The sequence below is a fragment of the Puntigrus tetrazona genome, chromosome 8 (assembly GCF_018831695.1).
Source record: "Puntigrus tetrazona isolate hp1 chromosome 8, ASM1883169v1, whole genome shotgun sequence".
NCBI classification, from domain to species: Eukaryota; Metazoa; Chordata; class Actinopteri; order Cypriniformes; family Cyprinidae; genus Puntigrus; species Puntigrus tetrazona.
Genome location: NC_056706.1, coordinates 9,098,474 through 9,121,808, shown reverse-complemented (window position 1 = coordinate 9,121,808; position 23,335 = coordinate 9,098,474). Strand labels below are relative to the sequence as shown.

The following is a 23,335-nucleotide window of genomic DNA, read 5'->3' as shown; positions in this document are numbered from 1 at the left end:
CTCTTATTTAAAATGTTGTGTTGTTGCAAAGCAGCTTTACAGTAGAACATGTACACACGTTACAGTCTATACATTATAGGCTACATAATGTTAAGGCTAAAGAAATATTTGTCAATCTGGCCTTCCATAATTTCCACATACCATCGTGTAGCTCGAGCCTTACGCCTCAGGAGTCTGCACTTGCCAACGACATCAGTATCTATTAGAAATATGTGTCCCCCATTCAACCAGGTGAGACTGTTGTCTAGTCGTGACTGAAGCTGCGCGACTGCGACGCAATCATGTGTGCCCCGATTAAGATGCAGTATTAGCTATTTTAAGAATTTCTCGCAAAACATGTTTCCGCAAGCCTTTGCTTTCGGTTTTGCCTACTTATTATGACTGAGACTTCAGTGTTGTGTTGAGACTTCCACGCAAGATTTATTTTTGTATACTAATTAATGCTAGTTTGCTGTAATCAGACTTATCCCCACAATATCCCCCAAAGTACCGTAATGTGCATACATATCCAACTCTACGTTATATTAGTATTTTTCAATATTGTTTAGTGCGGATATGCACACTGGGACACAGTGTTTTATACATGCTGCTTTCCAGAATAATACTGTTTCCAAAAAAAAACTGTTTTAATGCCACTAAATCATTAGTAATATTAATGTTTTATGTTACTGAATACTTTCAGTGTTACTAAATCCAGACGTTACTTCCGGGTTTGTTGTGCTAGTACGCAATGTTATCGTAAGGGGGCAGCCGCAGCATGTTGTGGGAACACGTTTGTTCTTTGCTGTGTTACTAACAGTAGTAACGTTACTTTTTGCATGTTGTTTTTAAATATACGATGTTAACGTTCTGCCTGATGCTTAATTCGTCGTATTTTTTCTAATAGCGGCGGTGTGCAGATAGTTTTTATTTTAACCGCTAGCTGTTTCCTACACGTTGTTTATAAACTCGTGATAGATTGGTTTAGCGCTATGAGCAGGTTAAGATCTGCAGTTCAGAAGGGGACGAGAGCGGCTATAGAAAACAGAGAGGCGATCAAATCCAGCGATAAGACGAAATCAAAGCCTGCCATTAAAGAAGGTGAGTTCTCTGTGTGCAACTGAGATGTTATAAATTGAGGCAACTCTATGTTTTCTTTAAATTGTTATAATGTTCAAGCTTGATTTCTTATTCCCACCAGAGGAACCATCTGAAACCGAACCTTCCTCACCATACCACTTTTTCCATGATCCACCTGAAATTCCTCTTTTCCGATCTCACCTGCTGCACTGGTATGATCAGAATAAGAGAGAGCTTCCCTGGAGGACACTGGTAAAGGCATTGAATTACTAAAATAGCCTAATCTAAAAAAAAAAAAAAAAAAAAAACTGTACATAGTTTTTGTCACGTGACTATGCTTTTTTGGGTTGCCTGACAGATCCTCATTGGAAGTTATCAGCATTTTAATGCTAGGTTTTTGTCTGTCTGTTGTTTTGCAAAGCAGATTTAACTGCAGGAAGAAAATGTTTTATTGCAGGTCTAAAAATATTGAATCAAACTGGTGTATAAAACCAGTTTAACTTGCTTAATTAGTGACTATTGCAAACACTGTTATAAAACTGTGTAATTGCATTAAATGCAAGTAAGACTTTTAAATGATATCAGTATTTTGTGTGTGTATGTGTGTTGTAATCCATACAGGCTATGACAGAACCAGATGTTAATATCAGGACATATGGAGGTACGAAGAAAGTGTTTAATGTCTTGATGATCATAACCTAAATCTCTTTTTTTTAATGTCATTTTTTCCCTCATGCCTTCCTCAGTGTGGGTCTCAGAGATCATGTTACAACAGACTCAAGTTGCCACAGTGATAGACTACTACAACAGATGGATGAAGGTAGACTAGCAGTTTGACGTCCCCTCTCACACTACCTCTGGAAAGCCACATTTTATGCTGTTTCTGCATCTTTATTTTTAGAGATGGCCAACTGTGGAAAAACTTGCTGCAGCTACACTCGAGGTGATGGTTAAATCCATAGACATACACAAAATAAACAGACAGAGACATAGCGAGCACCTGACAGTGATGTATCATTGTCTTCTTGCAGGAAGTGAACCAAATGTGGGCAGGTCTCGGATATTACTCTCGAGGACGCAGGCTGCATGAAGGTGCTCAGAAAGTAGGTTTAAACATAGCATGGTATAATTTAGATGTTCATTTTCATAAATTTTGTTATCTGCACATATTACAAAGATGTTAATTCTACTAATAGGTTGTATCAGAACTTGATGGACAGATGCCAAAGACCACAGCTGGACTACTAAAACAGCTGCCTGGAGTTGGACGTTACACCGCTGGGGCAATCAGTTCCATAGCTCTTGGAAAGGTAATTTGTTGATGATACATATGATTCAGCTGATCCATGTTCTTAGAGAAATGGTGCACCAAAAGAATTGGTGAAATGCACTCACCTTCGAGCTGTCAAAGATTTTGAGGAGTTTGACAAGAAATTTAGCATTTCATCACTTCATTACTCCTCAGTGCCTCCTTTGCATAGAATGGGTGCCATCAAAATGTAAGCCCAAAAAGCTAAAACTTTAAATTTTGATCCACAAGGGATTCACACAACCCCAGTCCATGAATGAATATCTTCTGAAGTGAAAAGCTGCATGGTTGTATGAAACAAATCCTTAATGAAGACATTTTTTTAACTTCAAGCTGATGTCCTTTCACTTGAGTCTCATATTAGTTTTGGACTGTTATAGCTTGTAAACTGTGCCTCATTTGTGCATATTCTCAGATGACTTATGGATTTATTACTTACAAACACACAGCTGTTTTTATTCAAGATATTAATTGATGGACTGTATTTGTGTGGATTACTTGTGAATTATAGTAATGTTTTTATCAGCTGTTTTAACTCTCCTTCTGGCATCCATTCACTGGAGAGAATCCATTGGTGAGTAACTTATGCAATGTTGCAATAAAAAATCTAATTTATATCTATATTTGGGTAAACTACTCCTGTAATATAATTACTTTACTTGTATAATCCACTAACATTGCTCCACAGATAATTTTGTTCAGAATTGCATTGTTTTTATATTAATATTTCACATTTAGCAGTGATGTTTATTGTTCTCCAGGTGACGGGTGCAGTTGATGGAAACGTCATTCGAGTTCTTTGCCGCGTTCGAGCTATAGGAGCAGACAGCACTAGTCCTGCTGTAACAGATGCTTTGTGGTACTGACAGATCAATTAAGCTGATGTGCTGTTAAGCGAATCTAGATATAAGTTATTAAATAAGGTGTATATATATAAATATTGGATTTAATTGTTATTTTTATTGGTCAATTTCAGGAAAATTGCTGATGCACTCGTTGATCCAGAGAGGCCCGGAGACTTTAATCAGGCTATGATGGAATTAGGGGCAAGAGTCTGTACCCCGAAATCCCCCCTGTGCGCCCAGTGTCCCGTTCAAACCCACTGCCATGCGTTTAGGAAGGTACTGCTGAGCAGCTCTCACCAAAATGCTTCCTTGTAAAACTGTCAAATGATCTATTATATTTTTAATAATATTATATTATATTATTATATTTATCTTTATACTTTAGGTAAGTATTAAACAAGAGACTGACTCCAAAAGACTTCTAAGTCAACTTAGAGTCTCAAAGCTCAACACTTCTGTTCCTGACATAGAGAATTGTTGTAAGTTCTGAGATATTCATAAAATATTCTCTTTTTATTCGTGCGTCAGCTCTTTATAGCAAAAGCACTGCCTGATGTTCACATTCTCTGACAGTGGCCGCTGGCAGTTGTTACTTGTGTCTGTCAGAGGACTGGGACCCTCGGCTGGGGGTGCAGAATTACCCAAGAAAGCCTGTTAAAAAAGCTCCACGTGTAGAGCAGACCCTAACCTGCGTAGTGGAACGTCAGCGAGCCGGAGAAGACATGGAGTATCTGCTCACTCAAAGACCAAGCAAAGGTGAAACAATCATTTTGATTGGGTGAATGAGAAAATATTAAAAAAATCAGATTTTGGATTACTTGGATGTATTGCAGGACTCTTGGCAGGGATGTGGGAGCTACCCAGCATGCTTTTGGAGTCTGACATCTCAAAGAATAAATATAAAGGCTTGATATGTGACATGATACAAAAACTGCTGGAAAAATCTCTAGATGCCAACTCAGTGCAGTTTGTTGGAGAGGTGGGTGTTTTCCCCAAAATGTGTCATTTTGTGTTTATAATAATCCAAAATTACTCGATATTTGATATTTATCTTCAGGGATTATGTGCATGTTTAAGTTACGATGCATGTGTTTCATGTTTATCTACGTCTTTCATGTTCTTTGTCAGGTTGTGCATATTTTCTCCCACATTCATCAAACCTATATAGTCTTTTCCGTGCGTGTGTCTGACTGGTCAGAAGGTGAGCAAGAGCAGAAAACCTGCTGGCTCACTAAATCTGCTCTGAAGGAGGCAGCTGTGTCCACTGGGGTTAAAAAGGTTGTGTATATTTTCATGGGTTTCACAGCAAAGCCAAACTAACCAGTGTTATAACTTAACTTTATGTGTACAAAAAAATGCATATTTTTGAAACCATGTTGTTACTGTCATCCATATGTATGTAAAGATCTCGTATGCTCGATTACACAGATCATGATGCTCTATGAATCTCCATGCAAGGTGGACAGCAAGGTACGTTTTTCTTAGAATGCATGTGCTTCATGTTTTGCGCTGTTTTGACCTATCCTGACAATTTGCACTTTTTCAGGAAAAGAAGAGAAAATCCAGCCCTGAGAAACGATCAAACAAAATAAAAAAGACTAAGGGTGGTGTTACTAATGAAGGAACAAAGCAACTCTGCCTCAGTAAATTCTTTTCTACCTCTAAGACAAAGGGCAAAAGAGATAACTGTTGACAAAATTTTTTGATATGGTCAGTGTGTAGTCATCGTGTAAATTTGGTATGTCAAGAGTGTGACATATAGTAACACATTACCTACAGCTTTAATGTTTTATTTTTTAAAGGGATAGTTGTGTTTTTAAATAAATAATAAATGTATAATAATGATTTTTAAAAATGGGTTTCAGAATAAAATACTTTTTTTCGAATAATTCTGACCTGATTTCAGTAACACAATTGCACACACATTTTTTAGTTTCAGCATACTTTTACAGTAACAGCATTTAGTCAGACATTGGACTATGTGGTTATGTTCATTTAATTTCTGCGCCCAGAATGCTCTTCCTTCACTGATAGTAGGATGTCAAAATAAGAGTTGATTTTTTTTTTTTAAAACAATGCTGAGATTACTTTTAAAATGACACATGTGGAAATTTACTTATCTAGTAAAAAGTGAACGTAAATTTATCTTTTGGTCTATTTGTTTACATTCGAGATTCATGTGTCTGTTTTCCCGGCCCCAATGGGACTTTTAACTGTGAAATGTGAGTTATGAAAACTGGGCGCAGTCCAAAGTTTTACCTCCAACAGTTCTGTGCACTTCTGCATAACATCTGATAACAACCTACTTCTTATGTTACTCAAATAATTTTGTGTGAAGTTCAAAGTTCCTATTTGGGTCCTATTTGAACTCTTCCTGTACTTTTCCTCAGGTAAGTTCAACGGCAAATTTATGTTGCTTGCAAACGGTTGTCAAAATTAAATAATCCCTTTTACGGATAAGAAGACAAATGCAGTCAGACAATAAAAACATCCCATGTACGTTGAAACTGTAGCCAATAAATTGAACTCTTTGTTATTACAATTAAGTTGCAAGAACAGCCTGCATAGGGAGAAGGTATCCCTCGAGGACTAGACCTCAAATCATTGTGTTGCAAATCTATTTACTTAAGGTATGCAACTCTGCATCATGTATCAAGATCGCACAAATACATATTTATACGTATTTTCACAGTTCTACTGAATGCTAGTCTAGTCTCGCTCTCATTTATAATAAAGCATAGTACTCTATGGAATCGACATGGCAGAAAGTGGAGTCCATGCATCGCTGGATTCTGGAGAACGGAGGTATGATTTCGATTAAGCATGTTTCCCCCCCCCGTGTACTTTGAATATGTATTAGTTTTACACCTGCATATCAATATCACAATCTGTAGATTGCACTTCTATGCACTTTTTCTGTTGTGGTATTTCAGATAGCCGCACGGATCCATGGCTTCTAGTCTACTCTCCTGTACCGATCATCTCTATATTTCTGTGCTATCTTGGTATTATTTGGATTGGACCCAAGCTTATGAAACGCAAGGAACCAGTGGACCTAAAAGCAGTTCTTATCGTGTATAACTTTGCCATGGTCGGTTTGTCGATTTACATGTTCCACGAGGTACAGTGAGCTTCGTGCTCGGTTTAGTCCAATGCAATTGCATGCTATTTCAACGTCTTGCATTTAAAATAATTATTCATAAAATCTGAAATGATTTTTCTTTCCAGTTTTTGGTCACTTCTTGGCTTGCAAACTACAGTTACCTGTGTCAACCAGTAGACTACAGCTCCAGCCCTCTAGGAATGAGGGTGATTACATCTCTCTCATTTCCTGTTTAGCTGTTCTTTGCTAATAATCAGTAATTCCTGCTTTTCAAATAATCAAATTTACCTGTGACGTTATTATTATTTTTAGATTTCCAATAAAGGTTACTAATTATTACTGTATCTCTTTAGATGGCCAGTGTATGCTGGTGGTTCTTCTTCTCTAAAGTCATTGAGCTCAGTGATACAGTAAGTTTTACTCGTTTTAAGATTTTTGCATATATTAACGCCTTGAGGTAGACATGCTGTTCAAATAAAGACGCTTTCCTTCCCAACCTCCTCAATCAGGTCTTTTTTATCTTAAGAAAAAAGAACGGTCAGCTCACTTTTCTACATGTGTATCATCATGGAACCATGATCTTCAACTGGTGGGCAGGAGTTAAATTTGTGGCGGGAGGTCAATGTAAGACAGAAATATTCAAATAATCAATATACATTGTGACTACAGTTAATAAGCACTGTTTACTGATTTTGTCTTATTTTATAAATGCATTAAATATAACAATTATGCATTTTTATATATATATATATATATATATATATATATATATATATATATATATATATATATATATGTATACATTATGTATGTGTGTGTGTATATATATATATATATATATATTATGTATGTGTGTATGTATGCATTTCATTATTTTTTGTGTTTTTGTTCATTCAGCGTTTTTTATCGGGCTGTTGAACACCTTCGTTCATATAGTGATGTACTCTTACTATGGCCTGGCGGCTCTGGGACCTCACATGCAAAAATATCTGTGGTGGAAGCGCTACCTCACCTCATTACAGCTAGTAAATACACAACAGACATTAATAACCTGCTCATTAAAGACGCTTTTAGTCTATCGGAGTCTTTCGTTTCACACATTTTTTATTTTTGTCCTGTCAATAGATGGCCAGTTGATAATTTTTTTTTTAATTACAATAAAAAACAAAAACATAACGACAACTATTGAACGACTTTTCGTTACAGGTCCAGTTTGTCTTGCTGACTATTCACACTGGATACAACCTCTTCACCGAATGTGATTTTCCTGATTCCATGAATGCAGTTGTGTTTGCGTACTGCGTCAGCCTCATCATACTCTTCAGCAACTTTTACTACCAGAGCTACATAACTAGGAAGAGCAAGAAGTCTTAACACAATTGATCCATGTGATAAGCAGAGGACTCACCCGTCCTTTTCTTTTCTCACTGCAGTCATTCCACAGCTAAATTAAGTCTTCAGGACAGAAATTGTGAAACCACTGACCTCCTATTTTGGGTTGTAAATGACTTATCCAATAAAGATGTGACATGTCTTATTGCATTTTGGAACATCAACCAAACTAACTTGAACTGTAAATAAAGTGCAATTTCATTTTAAATAATTCTGAGGTGGAGCTTTATCGGTTCGCAGGGTAAAAGAACAGTTTTGTACTGTATGATTCAGTATATTTATTAACAAAAGTGAAGTGCACTAGATGGCACTGTTTACGTATCTTGGCCGCAGCTACGAGATGTTCTGTAATGTTCTCGCGATATTTAGCGGCACTCGGGAATGGATGATCCTTCTCGTTGCTTTTGAATGAAAATTTGGGCAATTTTTTTGCATATAAATTCTCACTGTAAACATGAAAGTGGCGCATGTGTTTTTTCGTGGGTATCAGTTAATTTCTTGATTTGACCGCTTCTGCATGTATATTTTAATAATGTATGGTAATTCTCTTTCAATGTACTGTATTTGCCCCGATTTCATCCATGGGAAATTTATTAATCATTATATATTATTTTGTCGTCATTACTTTGATTTAAGGAGATAAATGGCCCTTATCAACCTTGATTTACATTCCCTCAAGGTTGGGGGGATTCGTCCATCCAATCTGGCAACACAGACGAGTTTCTCGCGATATCACAAAGGAATTCAAGAATGGGTAAATAGTTAAAAATGCACAGTGAAAAATCTCAATTACGCAGGTCTTTCTTGGGCCTTAAACCCTAAATTTGCAATCATACGAATTTAATGTTACTTTATTCATTTTGTTTGATGGTTGAATAAGCAGCACTGGCGTGGCGGCGGTATTTTCCGCTCATCGCTTTAATTGGCTGTAGTTTTTGTCCTTTTCAGTTTGGCCGAACAAACAGCCTCCAACCTCACAATGATTGAACCATATACTTAAATATTCGCGACAGGTGAATTACAGTTTACTGTTCGTGCGCAGTTAATTTCCTAAGTAATAGCATTTAATTTGGGTCAATGTAATTTTGATGTCAATTCGTTTGTTTGCGTTAATCATCTTCGTCCTCTTCAGGTATCTCCATTCATTGACACAAGCGTCGTGAAACCGGAGGGAAAAGAAGAAAGTATGAGCTGGGTCGTCCTCCAGCCAACACAAATGTGCGATACTTCGGTTGACTAGCATCATTGTCTAAAAATAAGCATCAGGATATGCGAGTCTTTTCATGTGGATTTGATGACCGTAGAGACGCTGTTTTGCAAGTGGATTAATTCAGTGTGCTGTTAAAGAATACATAAAAGTGTATAATAATAAATCGTTATGTATATTAAAATGACTTCTCAACTTTTTAGATGGGCCCCCGTCGTATTCACACAGCGCGCGCTGAGGCTGGACGGCGGGAACTTCGCCTGAGGCTCCGAGTGTGAGCGTACAACTTTGCTAATAGTAAAACTTCTTAAAACTAACTTGCTTTTTCCCCTATTCTTCCTGTTTCTCTCCCCCAAAGCAAATTACTACATTTGTATTACTTTGACCTAACAGTGACACAATATTATTAAGCCAGAGAGGCGTTGCAATATTAAATTGTTATTGCAATTAATTAAATAAAACATTGTAAGTCCTTTATTTGTTAGCTTATTAATCTGGTTAACGTTTCCTTTGTTTGACAATCAGTAAATTGAGGGCATTTATTAGATACATTTTGTTTGTAGGTTGTACAAACTCACCAACTGTTGAATTTTTTAATAATAGTTTTGTTTTGTTTTTTTAAAGGTGGAGACATACATTAAAATGCTAATCATTGTGGTCCACTGAGGAGTGACTGAGTCAGTCAGTCCAACTTTTGTTTCCGAACGTATAAATCGGTGCGTTTTGGAGCATTTTCACACCTATTGACAGTCTTGCCAACTAATATTTTTACTGGTTGTCAGGACACTGAGTCTGTGTGTCAGTGCATTTAGAAGTATTAAAACCATGAAATACCTTTAGACTGAGATCATGGAAGTGGTGCCTGGAAATTTTCTCATAAATTTTGCATGAAGTCTCTGATGTAACACATCACTGTTAAACAAAACAATTTGCTTGCGCAGGGAAAACTGTTGAATTGACCTGTTCTTAAATGTCCGTCTCATGGGTTGTGTGGACATTTCTCAGTTTTTACACATGGGATACATCATGCCATGTGAATTATTTATTCGCTGTGAGCAAATCTAAACATGACATTGGTGAAATCCTAGTCTGGAAGTTCTCTGGGGTTTTTTTTCTCTTGATTTTTTGGCAGTTATTAAAAGTGCATGTCATTTTTCACTGTAACTCACAGGTTGCACTCGCAAAAACCAGGATCATTGACGTTGTGTGCAATGCCTCCAACAATGAGCTTGTGAGAACCAAGACCCTGGTGAAGAACTGCATTGTTCTGGTGGACAGCACACTGTTCGGGCAGTGGTATGAAACCCACTGGGCTGCAAGAAAGAGGCAAAGCTGGTAGGCTTTAATTTCACAGCACACTATAAATAGATGAGCATGTATATTAACAGAGATGAAATCCAGGCATCTCAGCCACAGACTGCTTATTCAAGTGCAATCAAAATACTGCAGACACCTGCCAGTATCATTATACCTGCAATGGTTTAATAAATGTCACCTTTTGACTTCAGATTTTCAACTTAAGAAGTATGAGTTAGTATGGTATCTCAAGCAAAAATATACCAATATTGTTTTCTAATTAAGCTCTAATATTCAATTCAGATATACAGATAAAGACTTTTTTATAGTCCATACCACATACACCTTCTTGAAGCTTTTAAGTGCTTTATTTTGAAAAGTTGCCTTTGTAAATTCACATATGTGTCTTCATCGCTCAGACTCCAGAAGAGGACAAGATCTTTAGCAAGAAACGGTCAAAGAAGGTTCAGAAGAAGATTAATGGACGCAGAAAGAACAGCAAAATTAGTAGTTTGCTGGAGGAGCAGTTCTTGCAGGGCAAGCTTCTTGGTAAGTTTCTCACTTTTTCAAACATCTCTATTTCCTTTAAACTGATCACTGAGAAGAGCATTAGCTAGAGGGGACATTTCCATTATTCCATTCAATCCATGGTCCAAAGCAAATAAACATTACAGCATCTGTCCTAATCCCTGCTGACTGATTTAGTAATATCACAGGATGTTCTCATTTTTATTATCATTTGAGAATATTTTTTTTCTACGTTGTTCAAAACTAGTCAGACTGGTCTCAGTCAAAGACAGACGTTTGTTTAATTAGTCAAAGTGCTTCTGTCTAAGTTTGCTTTTTTACTGTTCTGCCATCTCAGCCTGTATTGCGTCTAGGCCTGGTCAATATGGCAGTGCAGACGGATACGTCTTGGAAGGAAAAGAACTCGAATTCTACCTTCAGAAGATTAGAGCCAAGAAAGGCAAATAGACTTATAAAATATATTGCACTTCCATTCAAGTAGTCAGTACTCCGTTCTGTATTCAGCACTGACTGCACTTTCACGTTACAATCTACTTTTCTTATTTCTTTGTTCTATTTATCACCATCACATCAGCACATGTGAGGCCAAATTAAAAACGTCAGTCGTGTACTTAATGACAAAAGTGATTGAACCTTAAATTTGAACCATTCCGATTCCATGTAAAAAAAAAAAACTGTGAAATTCTCAATAATTATTCTCATGCTTGATTGTATAAAACTTAAACTTCTAAAATTAAGTCATATAAAACTTTAAAAATAAAAAGTTAGCAATTTATGAATTTTCGTAGTGCTGTTGTCTACGTTCTCATTTGTGATATTTAGTAATTATTTAAAACCTAAAAAGATAGTTCAACCAAAAATGTGAATTTTGATGAATGGGTTTGGAATGATGAGAGTGAGTAAATGAAAATGTTTATATGTTATGGTTTTCTGAGAAATATTATCCTCAACCTTTCCAAAAGGGGGCAGACTCAACCTAAGAATAGTCTACAATAGTTTATTAAATTACAAGTTTTTCCTGCTCTGTCTTTTATATGGCTGGGACTAGTTCCAATAAACTTTAAAAGTAAGTGGAACATATGCAAATCATTTGCAAAATATCTTGCAATTTTATTCTCTGGTATATTTCATAGTGTTTGAATTTAATGATATTTGAGTCTGAGTAACACCCTATTTATTTAGTTAACCAGTCAACATAATTACCACAGTTAAAACATACAGTGATGAGCATTAGACTGCAATATTCAAGAGTCATTTATTTTTCAGAGATTCAGAGATTGACATAATTATTAATATTAAACAAACTGTACATTTTATACATACGTTGAAAGTGTGGTAGATATTAAAGCCATCAACCATTACAAAATAAAGAACTCTGTTTATCTGGGATGATGACAACCAAATGACAAAGCAATGCAAACATTTGCAAACATTCACTGACAAAACACAGCAACACTAAATAATTGTTTCCAACACAACAGCCAACAAATCAGAAAAAGAGCTCTGAGAGGGAAATGTGGAACTCATCACTGATGAGCTGTGGTGGTTCTGAAGTTTCTATCAAACTGTTCCAAAGTCACAGAAGGATCTGAGCTGACCAGCTGGATTTATTAAGACTAGTGATGCCTCGATGACGACAAGGGAGTATCTCATGAGAATTTGAACACATCTTTCAAAACACTATGGAAAAAAGCACAATTTCATAACATCCACCACACAAACCCAACATTTAACCTTCGTTGCTGTGGAATAGCAGCTTTTCTTGTAGTCGAGGAAGCAGAGATTTGGGAAGATCCAACTATGCATTTCGTGGAAAAAAAAAAAGAATTCTGAGGGGAAAATCTAAACTCTCGATAGACCGAAACTGCGTAAGTAAAAGAAAAGAAAGTTTTGGTCTGAAAGAAGACAATTGTGTTGATGGCCGACAAGGTTAGCTGGTCCTATGTCTCTGTGTACACTGATGACATTTGGCTCAAGCCGCGATCGAAGCCGCCCACCTGAAAGAAAACACTCTCCTCTGTGCTTGGTGAGAACTGGCAACCTGAGCCTATGATGTCCGGCACCAAGCTGAAACCTTTGCGTTATGAAAAAATAGAAAAAAATGTGTTACACGTTTAAGGTTGCTCTGCACATTTCCACAGCCAATTTCATGTCAGGGCAAAGGTGGTGAAGGCTAAGCAAAGCATAAATAATTGATATTGAAAAAAGGACATTATTTGAGTGGTTATTTTAATGCTAGCGCAAATATTCAATTGCTTTTGTAAAAAAAAAAAAACTAATCATGCTCTGATATATTGCTTTAAAGTTAAAAACAGATATCTGAACCATCAGTAGGTGAAAGATTTGGCCATGCAGATTTTGGAAAGGGTATAACAAATTCGCAGAAAGCTGCTTAATAAAAGTGGCTTTGTGAGACTACTCAAAATAGACAGTTTGTTTGCTCTTGTAGTTTCACAAACGAGATTGCACTAAAGGGTATTTGTTTACCTGTGGAAGAGGTGCTGGTGGAACAGCTCATGTGGAAGCCATTGTGTTGGTTTGTGTTGAAGCTGTGGGACTCCGCAGGTTGATGGCCGCCGCTGATGGACTGGTCCATTCTGTATCCGTCACCAAAATGAAAACAGCTCTGGAAATTGCCACGGTAATCTGCGTACACGTACCCGAACACAAAGTAAAACATTAGAATGAAATCACTTAAATAAGGCTTTTTTTAAAATATGTTCCAAACTTAAAATAGCGATGGCAAAACCCACAGAAGCCTGCATTTGTTTGTATTTCTATTTTTGGACTAGTCCCGTTTCTCCGGGGTTGCTTCCAGAAGTGTTAAACAAGTAGTCTCTCTCAGATGGGGGTCTTGGATTTGAGGTGGTACACACATGCACATCTGTATCCTGACAAGGAAGTTGAGCATTTCTCTTTCACAGCAGTTCCTTTGACAGACAGCTGAGCTGTTTTGGACTGGGTGGTTTTAGAGCAAAAAGCTTCCTCTTGTGGTTCCAGGCGTCTCTTTCAGCCCACATGTTCTGGCTGATGCACACAGCACTGCAGGGACTACGCCAGCTCTCACACTGATGGGACTCTCTGACATCAGGTATATTCCAGCAGATCACAAGTACTTGCTCAGGAAATCATAATTAATATTGATTTGCCATGAAAACCCATTTTTTATGGGATACTGGAATTTTTCTGTGTAACTCCTATAAAGCCTACTTACTACTAATATTAACACTGGACTGAAGCTAACTCTTAAGCTTTTAAAAAAAGCATGTTAAAATGTATGATACATCAGACTATATATATATATATATATATATATATATATATATATATATATTCATCTTCCTTTTTTACTATATACATATATGCATATTTTTGCTCAGTTTGAGCCTCTGAATAAAACTGGGGTGTTGTTCCTCTTTGACTATGAGCTCCATATATCCATATACAAGATCAACTATAAAACCTGATTCATATTCTTTAGTATAACATAGTAATAAAATGTTAAATACAAAAAAAAAATGGCTTTGTACTAAATATTTGAATTGTCAGACAATTCACAATTTTCTTTAAATGCCATCTTCACCTTTTATAACCTCATCGTAATGATCAGATTTGTATTAGGTAATGTGTTTTTTGACACCATATGTAACTTACAATTACTTTTCTAAGCAATCATACCGGATAATAAAGCAGACAAACAAAAATCACTACCGAAGGAGGGATCTGAGGGACTAAAATGATCTTAGTGATTTTGCTGTGAGCTCTTAATTTGGGCCAGTAAGCAACCACCTAACAAACACATCAAGAACAACTTAGCAACACATTAAAAAACATTCTGAATAACTTAGAAACCGCATAACAACAACCAGGCAACCAACCACAACACCCAAAAATCATTGTGGTGACCACCACAAAGGATGGAAAAGCTAGTTTAATATTCGCACAGAAAAAGTTTTGGTGTACGTCTACTTTAGAACAATTTTCACTTGGACAGTGTTAGTAAATTTCACAAATAATCGCACATTGATTTACTACAGAAATGGTGAAGTAGAATTTCCTTATAAAATGTAATACAGTGTTTGCTTTCACTTCATTAAAAAAAGCCTAAAGGAAATGCTGGACTTTTGATGTGTGTGAAGACTACCACCCAATAAAATCAGAGCAAACAAACACAGGTCTCGTACCCTCACTTGAAGTCAGGTTGTGGAAGGCGGTGTAGGGTTTATGGTGAGTATGGAGGTGTTGCTGGCTGGAAGAGGAGTTCTGTTGCTTCTCTAGTGTTGGTGGAGGAGACGTGGCGGCCTTCAGCAGACTGATCCCTGGAGACAGCAAAGCTCCGGATAACCTGGAAGAGAGAGTTGAGCGGTAACTATTAAGATTAAGGGTGGAAGATAAGCAGTCCAAAACAATGCTGTAAAATTTCATATAGAGTATATAATTTATACGAGTCCAGTGAATATAACTTTATAGCCTCACCCCATCCTACCTTTAACCCTGAGAAAGATCTGAGACGATTACCTCAGAAAAAGAGTCACATAGCCTAAAGTGAAACATTATTTATTTATTTTATTCATTTATTTTTTATTTACTCTAACATGCTTTATCCTTTTCCAATTCTTGTTATAATGGAAAGTCAAGAGCCTGGTTTTGATTGAGTACAAGCCCGTTCTTCACTCCAGATGCCACTTATAAATAACATGCCCCTGACTTACTGTACACTGTGATGGCTTTGGGGAAGTTATGATAGCTTGCTCATGCTTGCACACAATGGAACAAATAAAGGCTTTGTTAGTGCCATTAGATGCAGCTGTCACAAGCAAGTCTTCAAATATGCAAAACCAAGTTCCAGCGAGACGCCGAGTGCCAACCCAATGGCCCTGTGAAGTCGTTCCTGCCCCCTAAGTCAAGGCTCTCTGCCTTTAGTACACACATCAAAGAGTCATATTCTGAATTTCAGAAATGAACAGAGAACAAAACAAACTCAAAGAATCGCCTGTTTAAACAGAAGTATGACAAACAGATGCTAGTTATGGAGCGATGTTATGAGGATAGATGCAGTTATAATGTCGGATATGGAGGGACAGTGGAAATGAACAAATTAATGCACATTACTGCCTGTTCATTTGCCCTGATGATATACAACATGCTTACTTTTTTTATAAGGACGTTTAATAAATATTAGAGTTTTGTTGCCATTTCCATGGCCCTTAAAACTAAAACCAAAGTCCATTTAATGCTGTTCTATACTCTACTAAAACACCATTTATATGCTAGTCTACTCCCAAATACTGATAAAATTCCCTTTTTAACATCTATGGTTCAACCGTTTGTAGTCAGCAAGATAAAAAAAATTAAACAATAAATCTAGCAAAAGTGAAAGTCATATACTCTTGTTCTGAACTGATTAAAGTTTCCATGGAAAATAGTAATAAGGAATGATTCGCAAGCACCAAATCAGCATATCAGAATGACAAAACATTACAAATCTCACCAACACCAAACGTCTGAACAGTATTGTACAGTAAATGTCCTTCCCCCAGTATCATGTACAACCCTGCAGCAAAAAAAAAAAATTATTGGTTGCACCTTTAGAGCACGTACATTTAAACAGACACATTATAAATTGAATTTAAATCGTCTTTTGTGCTATCATCCACAGAGTTAAGACCTAGCGAAGCGCTGATGTAAAATTTGGACTCCAATGAGCTGATAATTCTTTTTTATTTATGTTTCAGGCCTTGCGTGGGAGTGATATTTCCCATCGTTCATTTGCCCAGAATCTGATAAGGACTTCCTTGGCTGTTACATCTGTTAGACCATTATGTCGTTTTTCCACTCTAAGCCAAATTCGCATTCCAAGGACTCAGTTTCATCACAAGTGCATAAAAAAAATCTACACTTTTTTTTTTTCCCAACTGTGCTCGGATGTAACCCCCCTCTCCTCAAACGGTCATGTACTCAAAAGCTTTGCTAACATATTTCACGGGGCATGCTGCAAATGTACGTTTAGGAATTAGAGTTAGCGGGCTAGCCTGTGTTCGTATGCAGGAAAGCTGTTCGGATCTGGTCGCTGGCTGTGATCTGACGTGCAGCCATGTGTTTCTGCGGAGAGCACGGCGGCAGCGTTCCCCTGGGAGCTGCTGTCAGCACAAGCTCAGGAAACAGTTATACTGTTCATATTTTTACAAGCAGCCTCTATGTGCAGCTAAAGTGAATCATGCTATAATCACTGCCAGCTGCCGCTCGCTAAGGCTCCAGGAATGAGGGGAATCTTTCATATGCGAGATTAATCTCTCCCTTCGGTATTTACCTTCACTGATCATCTGCTTTCACCTTCGCTGACTCTTTGTCACTATATAGCCAGTGTCTAACGTCATAAGAGCTTGTATCGTACGGATCATCTAAATGTTGATGATCACGTAATCATCAAAAGCGATAGAAAAGCGTTTGGCTTGCTCAGGTATGACGCTTAAATCGAACTGGGTGTAAACAAGGAAACAAAAGCAAAAACCATTTACGCAGACGACAGGTTACTTCAGAACAGGTTATTTTTGGCATGAAATGTTGTGATTTTGTAAGAAATTCAATAAATACCATTTGGCTCTTTAATGTGTTGAGACAAATCACTGTAGTGCACGTAAACCTTTTTTTCATATTTACTATAACATGGAGTAAACATGAATGAACATCAGAAGGTGTCTTGTTTAAACCACGGAAAGACCTCGATACACTCCATACTCACCTGTCTGGTTTGTTCGTTAGACAAAAAAGTGACTGGGCTGGCATGAAGGTGGCTTGATATTCGCTAACTTCGCTAACTAATTATCATTATTTTCAGCAAACATGACAGTTGGGATTTTTAATAAAATCATTTTAATTAGATTTAAATGAGATGTTTATTTACATTTTGTATTGATCGCAGCAGCAGTAATTCAACAAAGTATAGTCATATCCCCTCCATTTAGAATCAGCAAGATGGGCAACTGAGTCATGCAGAAATGTATTATGACTGATTTCTGCGCCTTCTGAATTGGCTATTTTGAGTCAAGAGTGATGAAATGGGAAACTTTGGTCCAGTATCTTAAAAAAGGCAATGATGAGTCGACTTCAGGAACTTCAAAGCAAAATGACCTAACCTTTAATAGTTTGCTTGTGAACAAAGTGTTTACAAATGGTGTTTCTTCAAAGTAGCAGATTGAGTAATAAAGGAAAAGTGTTTAATGCTGACTGTGATTCAGTGAATGTGAGTCCATGGGAACATGTGTGAATATCCCAGAGCATCGCTCAGTTGACATGAGTAAGTCCTTACTCAGCACAGCAGACATGATTCAGTGAACGTGACTCTTCTATATATGATTCACTGGACGTGCTCCGTGTTAAAGAACATAGTTCTTTGTATGTCTGGCTCAGAAAGTAACCACCAAAAGGATCAAAGGACTACTGTCTAAATACCGTAGCAGCTTTGACCACAAAAAAAGAAAAAATAGCATTAATGTGGACGAATCATTGGGGGTTTGAAGTTAAGTTTACACTGCAGACGCACATTGAAAAGTTACATTTTGGATGATGGAATAATGCTGTTATTAAATGCAGGCTGCGAGGTTCATGAAAAGCTCTGTCGTACTGTCACGTTCCACTTTAATCCCTGTTAGAGGGGTCGAAGACCTTACAAATCGTGCAACAGAGGTTCTGCTTTGAGGGGTGAGGCAATCCTTATGCTCAAACAGACACGAATTCTCCAGGAGTCGGCTGGAGACAAAATAGATCAAGATGGAGTTTTTCTCTCACATCCTTTTTGAATGAAGATTCATGAAGAAGAGTGCTCTGTTCTCAGTTTGTCTTGTCTCACCTGTCAGGTCGAGCTCCGCTGGGAGACGGCGTGTATGAGAGAGCGTGGATATCCCCGGTGTCTCACGGTAAGCTCTTCTGATTGAAGAACGGAGTGGCCGCCGACTTGGCACGGGTCGGTGGGAACCTTTCTGGTTCTGGTTAGCAAACTAAAGCCACTCGTGAGAGATCAGGCCCTTACTGATCCAAGCCTATTGCTGGCTTCTAAACACTCAAAAGCTAAAGTGCTCAAACGCTCAGTGCGCAGTCAAGCGGGGAAATTAGTTTAAGATACAATGTATCAAGGTAGCTACCGTTTAGATCGGATGGTGATACTGAAACCTGCTGAAATGGACTCAAGTTCAAGTAATTTTATTCTTTATGACTATATTTTAAGGCACTAATCAGTCTTTTTACGAGACTAAATATATGCAATGTTGATAAATATATGCAAAAGTTTAGAATTACTAGGATTTTTTTAGGGTATTAAAATGCATATTTAATAAAAATACAGTAAAAACGTCTCGGTTACGTATATAACCCTCGTTCCCTGAAGAAGGGAACGGAGACGTCACGTCGGATGACCGACGAATTGGGATCTCGCTTCGAGAGACCAATCTACTTCGAGTGTATCTAAACGAGCCAATTGAAGATTGGCATGCGCTAATCGCATCCAGCTGCCGCTGATCACAGCGCGTGTATAAATAAGCAGCGGGTGCAGCGCATATTCAGGTTTTCGCTGAGGAGCCGAGCTAGTGACCCGGCCCTTCAGCAGAGGTGCAGCACCGTGGCGACGGGGCGTGGCGTCTCCGTTCCCTTCTTCAGGGAACGAGGGTTACATACGTAACCGAGACGTTCCCTTTCAGTCGGTCACTCCGAGTCACGCCGGATGACCGGCGAATTGGGATCCCTACCAAAACGCCATGGACGCTGCCTCTTCCAGTGTCCTGTGGGAGCCCACAAGCCCCTCAGTCTATCGGCGTAGGCCGGGCTCAACCACAAGAAGCCAGCTACTTTTGTAACACTACCCATTCGTAAGACTGGAACACTGGGAAACGTCCCACGTTCTAGTGAACAGGGGCGTCGGAAGTCCAGCCTTCCCGTAGGAGGTCTCGGAACGAATACGCATATGGACAGTATTTCAGTTTGCATATGGAAAATTGGAGGTGATTGAACCCTCTTAGACAGGCAGAAGGTCTGCCGGGAAACACGGGCTCTAAGGCTATGCCGTGGAAATACACACATAAAGTCCTCTTGGGTACTTTACATGGCTCCCAGCCTTCACCGGTTCTCACGGATTCATCGAGAGGGCCTGGCGCCGACGCTCCGCAACATCTGGCTGCCGAGGAAATGGAGGAGCTCGACAGGGTCTACTGTATGGACGCTCTGGAGCGGTTAACAAGCCGACCCGAAACCGGGCCTCTCAGTGCTTCTACCCGTTTGAGGTGAGAACACAGGAGGATACCGGTTCCACACGTGAGGCTATAGAATCTAGCAATCGTGTTCGGGTCGCCCAGCCCGCAGCTCTACAAATCTGTCAGCGAGGTGCCACAGGCCACCGCCCAGGACGATGCAACACTTGCTGAGTGTGCCCGCAACCTGAGGGGGGGGGCAGGGCATACCCTGTGCTTGGTAGGCTAGGGTAATGGCGTCCACTATCCAGTGAGCCATCCTCTGCTTGGAGGCAGCACTCCCCTTCTGCCGGCCTCTGTGACAAACGAGAGCTGGACTGAGGTCCTGAAGCTTTGTGTCCGGTCAACGTAGCATCTTAGTGCTCGGACGGGACAAGCAACGTCAGGGCTGGGTCTGCCTCCTCCAGGGGCAGCGCTGAAGGTTCACCACCTGGTCTCTGAAGGGGGTAGTGGGAACCTTGGGCACGTAGCCGGGCCGTGGCCTCAGTGTTACCTGGGAATCCGCGAGCCCAAACTGTAGGCACGAATCGTCGACCGAAAAAGCCTGCAGGTCCCCTACCCTCTTGATGGAGGCCAATGCGAGCAGGAGCAACGTCTTCATAGATAAAAGAACTTTAGCACAACTGCTGGCAAGGGTCCAACGGAGCCTACTGCAGTGCTGTCAGCACTACAGACAGGTCCCAAGAGGGTACTGTTGGGAGCCGTGGAGGATTCAACCTCCTGGCTTCACTCAGGAACCTGATAATCCGGCCATGCTTACCCACAGACCTCCCATCTATGGGGTCATGATTTGCAGTGATTGCAGCCACCTAGACTTTAAGGGTGGAGGGAGACAGCCTTCGCCTCCAACCCTTGCTGCAAGAAGATAAGCACGACTGATAGGGCAATTCCGGGTCTTCACCCTGAGAAGAACACCACTCGACGAACAGGCTCTACTTCAAGGCATAGGCCTGTCTCGTGGACGGCACTCTAGCCGAAGAAATGGTGTCAACTACCCCTTGAGGTAGGTCACCTAGAGCCTCCGCATCCCATCCAGGGACCAGACATGGAGTTTCCAGAGGTCTGGACGCGGGTGCCAAGGGGTGCCCGTCTCTGAGTCAGAAGATCCTTCCTCAGAGGGATCGGCCAGGAGGGGCTGTCGCGAGGAGCACAAGTTCTGGGAACCAAGTCTTCACCTGTAGGGTGCTACTAGCAAGACCTGCTCCTTGTCCTCCTGACCTTGCACAGTGTCTGTGCAAGAAGGCTCACTGGGGAAATACATACTTGCAAAGGCCCCGCAGCCAGCTGTGTGCCAGTGGGCAATGGGAATTCTCTGGAGAGGCAAACAGGTCTACCTGAGTGGCTCGGAAATGTTCCCAAATCAGCTGATCCGCACGGGATGGAGTCTCCATTCTCCGGGTGGTGCAGCTCGCGACAGCTCTCGTCGGCTGCCTGGTTGCACACTCCTGGAATGTGAATGGCGAGAAGCGACCTCAGAACTTCCGACTCCATAGGAGGAGGAGGTGGTGGGCTAGTTGCGACATACGACGGGCGTAGACCACCTTGTTGGTTGATGTACGCAACGGTCAGTATGTTGTCTGTGCGGACTAGTACATGCTGGCCTCAAAGGCAGTTCTTGAGACTGCCTAGGACGAGATGTACTGCCAGCAACTTTAGGCAGTTGATGTGCCATTGCAGTTGAGGGCCCGTCCAAACCCCTGACACTGCATGCCCGTTGTACGTGGCCCCTCAGCCGGTGGTGGAGGCATCCGTGAAACCACAGCATACCTGGAGACCTGCTCCAGGGCACTCCGGCCGAAGGAACGAGGTCTGACCACGGGGTGAAGGTTTGGCGGCAGGCGGGTGTTATTTGAACCGGTGAGTGCCACTTTGCCACGCCCACCTCGGGACTCGATCGTGTAGCCAATGTTGAAGCGGTCTCATATGGAGTAGTCCCAGCAGCATCACTGTGGCCGCGGCTGCCATATGCCCCAGGAGCCTCTGAAAATATTTCAGTGGGACCGCCGTCCTGCTCTTGAACATATTCAAGCAGTTCAACACCGAATTGCACGCTCCTCTGTGAGGTGTGCCATCTGATCGATCGAATCCAGCTCCATCCCAAGAAAAGAGATCCTCTGCGTTGGACAGAGTTTGCTCTTCTCCTGGTTGACCTGAAACCCCAACTGGCTGAGGTGCTGTAGCACCAGATCCCCGTGTTCGCACAACTGAGCCCGGGACTGAGCTAGAATGAGCCAGTCATCCAGTTGGTTGAGAATGCGAACGCCTTACTCTCTCAGTGGAGCAAGGGCTGCCTCCGCGACTTGCATAAAGACGCCGTGGCGACAGGGAGAGCCTGAAGGGTAGGACTTGTACTGATATGCTCGACCTTCCTCGAACGCGAACCTCAGGAATGGCCTGTGGCGCGGAAGAATCGACACATGAAAGTACGTGTCCTTCAGGTCGATCGCTGCAACCAATCCTGGGGACGGACGCACTGAATAGGCGTTTCTGTCAACATCCTGAACGGGAGTGCTCGATTCAGGACTCGCAGATCCAAGATTGGTCGTAACCCACCGCCTTTCTCGGCACTATGAAGTATGGGCTGTAAGCCCCGACCTCATATCGGCTGGAGGAACCGGCTTTATCGTGCCTTCACTAGAAGGACAGCAATCTCCGCCCACAAGACAGGGGCACGTGCATTGTTCACTGACGTATAGCAGATCCCACTGAACTTGGGGGGACGCCGGACGAACTGAATCATATAGCCGAGTCGAAGGATTCGCAGGAGCCACCGGGATAGCCTGGGAAGATTCAACCAGGCATCCAGAGACCGAACTAGCGGCTCGAGCGGAACCACCAACGCAGGCGATGGGGCAGCGAGGGGAGTGCAGGGACCCGGCTCGGGCGCCTCGTGGCCGGTCCGGCGGGGGTCTGAGTGTGTGCAACTCTTACCTGCATCCCCGCAGAAGTGAGGCGGGTAGGCCGTTGGTTCGCCCTCCCAGTCTTCCCACTGCTGCATATTAGCCCAGAGACAGAGGAAACCGCCCTTGTCGAGGTTTTAGGTAGCGGCAACATTCTCTGCCCGGCAGAGCAGCTTCCTCCATCCCCGGATCTGAGGGCCTCTTGCACCTGCGCTTTCCTCCAGGTTTGGCAGGAGCCTGGACAGGCTGGGTGGCTGCCCTGCTGCCAGCTCCATGGTGCTGCCTAGATGGGGCTGCTGCGTTGGCTGCACGGGAGCGGGGCGGCAGCAGGGGCACCCTCGGCGACAAGCTGGCTGAGGCGGGCCGTCGGCGGCTGGGTGAAGGCAGCAGCTGCACGCCGAGGCAGGATGTTTCTTACCTCAGTCTGCTTCTGGGCAGCGGAGAACTGCTGGGCAAA

At 41.0% G+C, this 23,335-nt stretch overlaps 4 protein-coding genes across 7 annotated transcripts in view; 3 read left to right on the top strand and 1 right to left on the bottom strand.

Annotated features, from left to right (window-relative positions):
• Window positions 1-28: 28 nt before the first annotated feature.
• Window positions 29-5,189, top strand: mutyh (mutY DNA glycosylase). Of its 2 annotated transcripts, none has more exons than XM_043247903.1 (15): window positions 29-1,080; window positions 1,181-1,311; window positions 1,681-1,720; window positions 1,806-1,879; window positions 1,961-2,002; window positions 2,091-2,162; window positions 2,256-2,369; window positions 3,130-3,227; window positions 3,345-3,489; window positions 3,599-3,692; window positions 3,787-3,969; window positions 4,020-4,192; window positions 4,342-4,491; window positions 4,642-4,683; window positions 4,760-5,189. In XM_043247903.1, the coding sequence occupies exons 1-15, from the start codon at window positions 972-974 to the stop codon at window positions 4,904-4,906; spliced, it is 1,614 nt and encodes a 537-aa protein (XP_043103838.1). In that variant the 5' UTR covers window positions 29-971; the 3' UTR covers window positions 4,907-5,189. The 2 variants fall into 2 exon arrangements, with proteins under 2 accessions (XP_043103838.1, XP_043103839.1); XM_043247904.1 differs by having other exon boundaries at window positions 33-1,080; window positions 4,047-4,192; window positions 4,760-5,160.
• Window positions 5,190-5,430: 241 nt separating this feature from the next.
• On the top strand, window positions 5,431-8,322 carry elovl8b (ELOVL fatty acid elongase 8b). 2 transcript variants are annotated; one of them, XM_043247905.1, is made up of 9 exons: window positions 5,431-5,603; window positions 5,761-5,843; window positions 5,950-6,018; window positions 6,147-6,334; window positions 6,442-6,522; window positions 6,670-6,726; window positions 6,826-6,940; window positions 7,214-7,341; window positions 7,523-8,320. In XM_043247905.1, exons 3-9 carry the CDS (start codon window positions 5,961-5,963, stop codon window positions 7,688-7,690), a joined length of 795 nt encoding a protein of 264 aa, XP_043103840.1. In that variant the 5' UTR covers window positions 5,431-5,603; window positions 5,761-5,843; window positions 5,950-5,960; the 3' UTR covers window positions 7,691-8,320. The 2 variants fall into 2 exon arrangements, with proteins under 2 accessions (XP_043103840.1, XP_043103841.1); XM_043247906.1 differs by lacking the exon at window positions 5,761-5,843 and having other exon boundaries at window positions 5,906-6,018; window positions 7,523-8,322.
• Window positions 8,323-8,458: 136 nt separating this feature from the next.
• rps8b (ribosomal protein S8b) lies at window positions 8,459-11,418 on the top strand. Its single transcript, XM_043247367.1, is given in 9 exon segments — window positions 8,459-8,462; window positions 8,841-8,926; window positions 9,119-9,141; window positions 9,143-9,189; window positions 10,087-10,097; window positions 10,099-10,216; window positions 10,219-10,250; window positions 10,631-10,760; window positions 11,077-11,418. Coding segments are annotated over 9 exon segments (561 nt in total). The 3' UTR covers window positions 11,187-11,418.
• Window positions 11,419-11,975: 557 nt separating this feature from the next.
• Window positions 11,976-23,335, bottom strand: part of LOC122350046 (zinc finger protein GLIS1) — a 70,235-nt gene continuing 58,875 nt past the window's right edge. For both annotated transcript variants that reach the window (XM_043246228.1, XM_043246229.1), the window contains exons 9-11: window positions 14,924-15,084; window positions 13,227-13,385; window positions 11,976-12,813 (exon numbers count right to left, since the gene is read on the bottom strand). In XM_043246228.1, the coding sequence (XP_043102163.1) occupies window positions 12,680-12,813; window positions 13,227-13,385; window positions 14,924-15,084 (454 nt within the window). In that variant the 3' untranslated portion in view covers window positions 11,976-12,679. The remainder of the gene's footprint in view (window positions 12,814-13,226; window positions 13,386-14,923; window positions 15,085-23,335) is intronic.

Bases quoted from the DNA above. Each gene is read 5' to 3' on its own strand.
- mutyh (XM_043247903.1), top strand. From the start codon at position 972: ATGAGCAGGTTAAGATCTGCAGTTCAGAAGGGGACGAGAGCGGCTATA. The intron at 3,490-3,598 runs GTACTGCTGAGC...TTTATACTTTAG, and splicing joins ACTGCCATGCGTTTAGGAAG to GTAAGTATTAAACAAGAGAC. The intron at 3,693-3,786 runs GTAAGTTCTGAG...ATTCTCTGACAG, and splicing joins TCCTGACATAGAGAATTGTT to TGGCCGCTGGCAGTTGTTAC.
- elovl8b (XM_043247906.1), top strand. From the start codon at position 5,961: ATGGAATCGACATGGCAGAAAGTGGAGTCCATGCATCGCTGGATTCTG. The intron at 6,335-6,441 runs GTACAGTGAGCT...TTTTCTTTCCAG, and splicing joins CGATTTACATGTTCCACGAG to TTTTTGGTCACTTCTTGGCT. The intron at 6,727-6,825 runs GTAAGTTTTACT...CTCCTCAATCAG, and splicing joins TCATTGAGCTCAGTGATACA to GTCTTTTTTATCTTAAGAAA.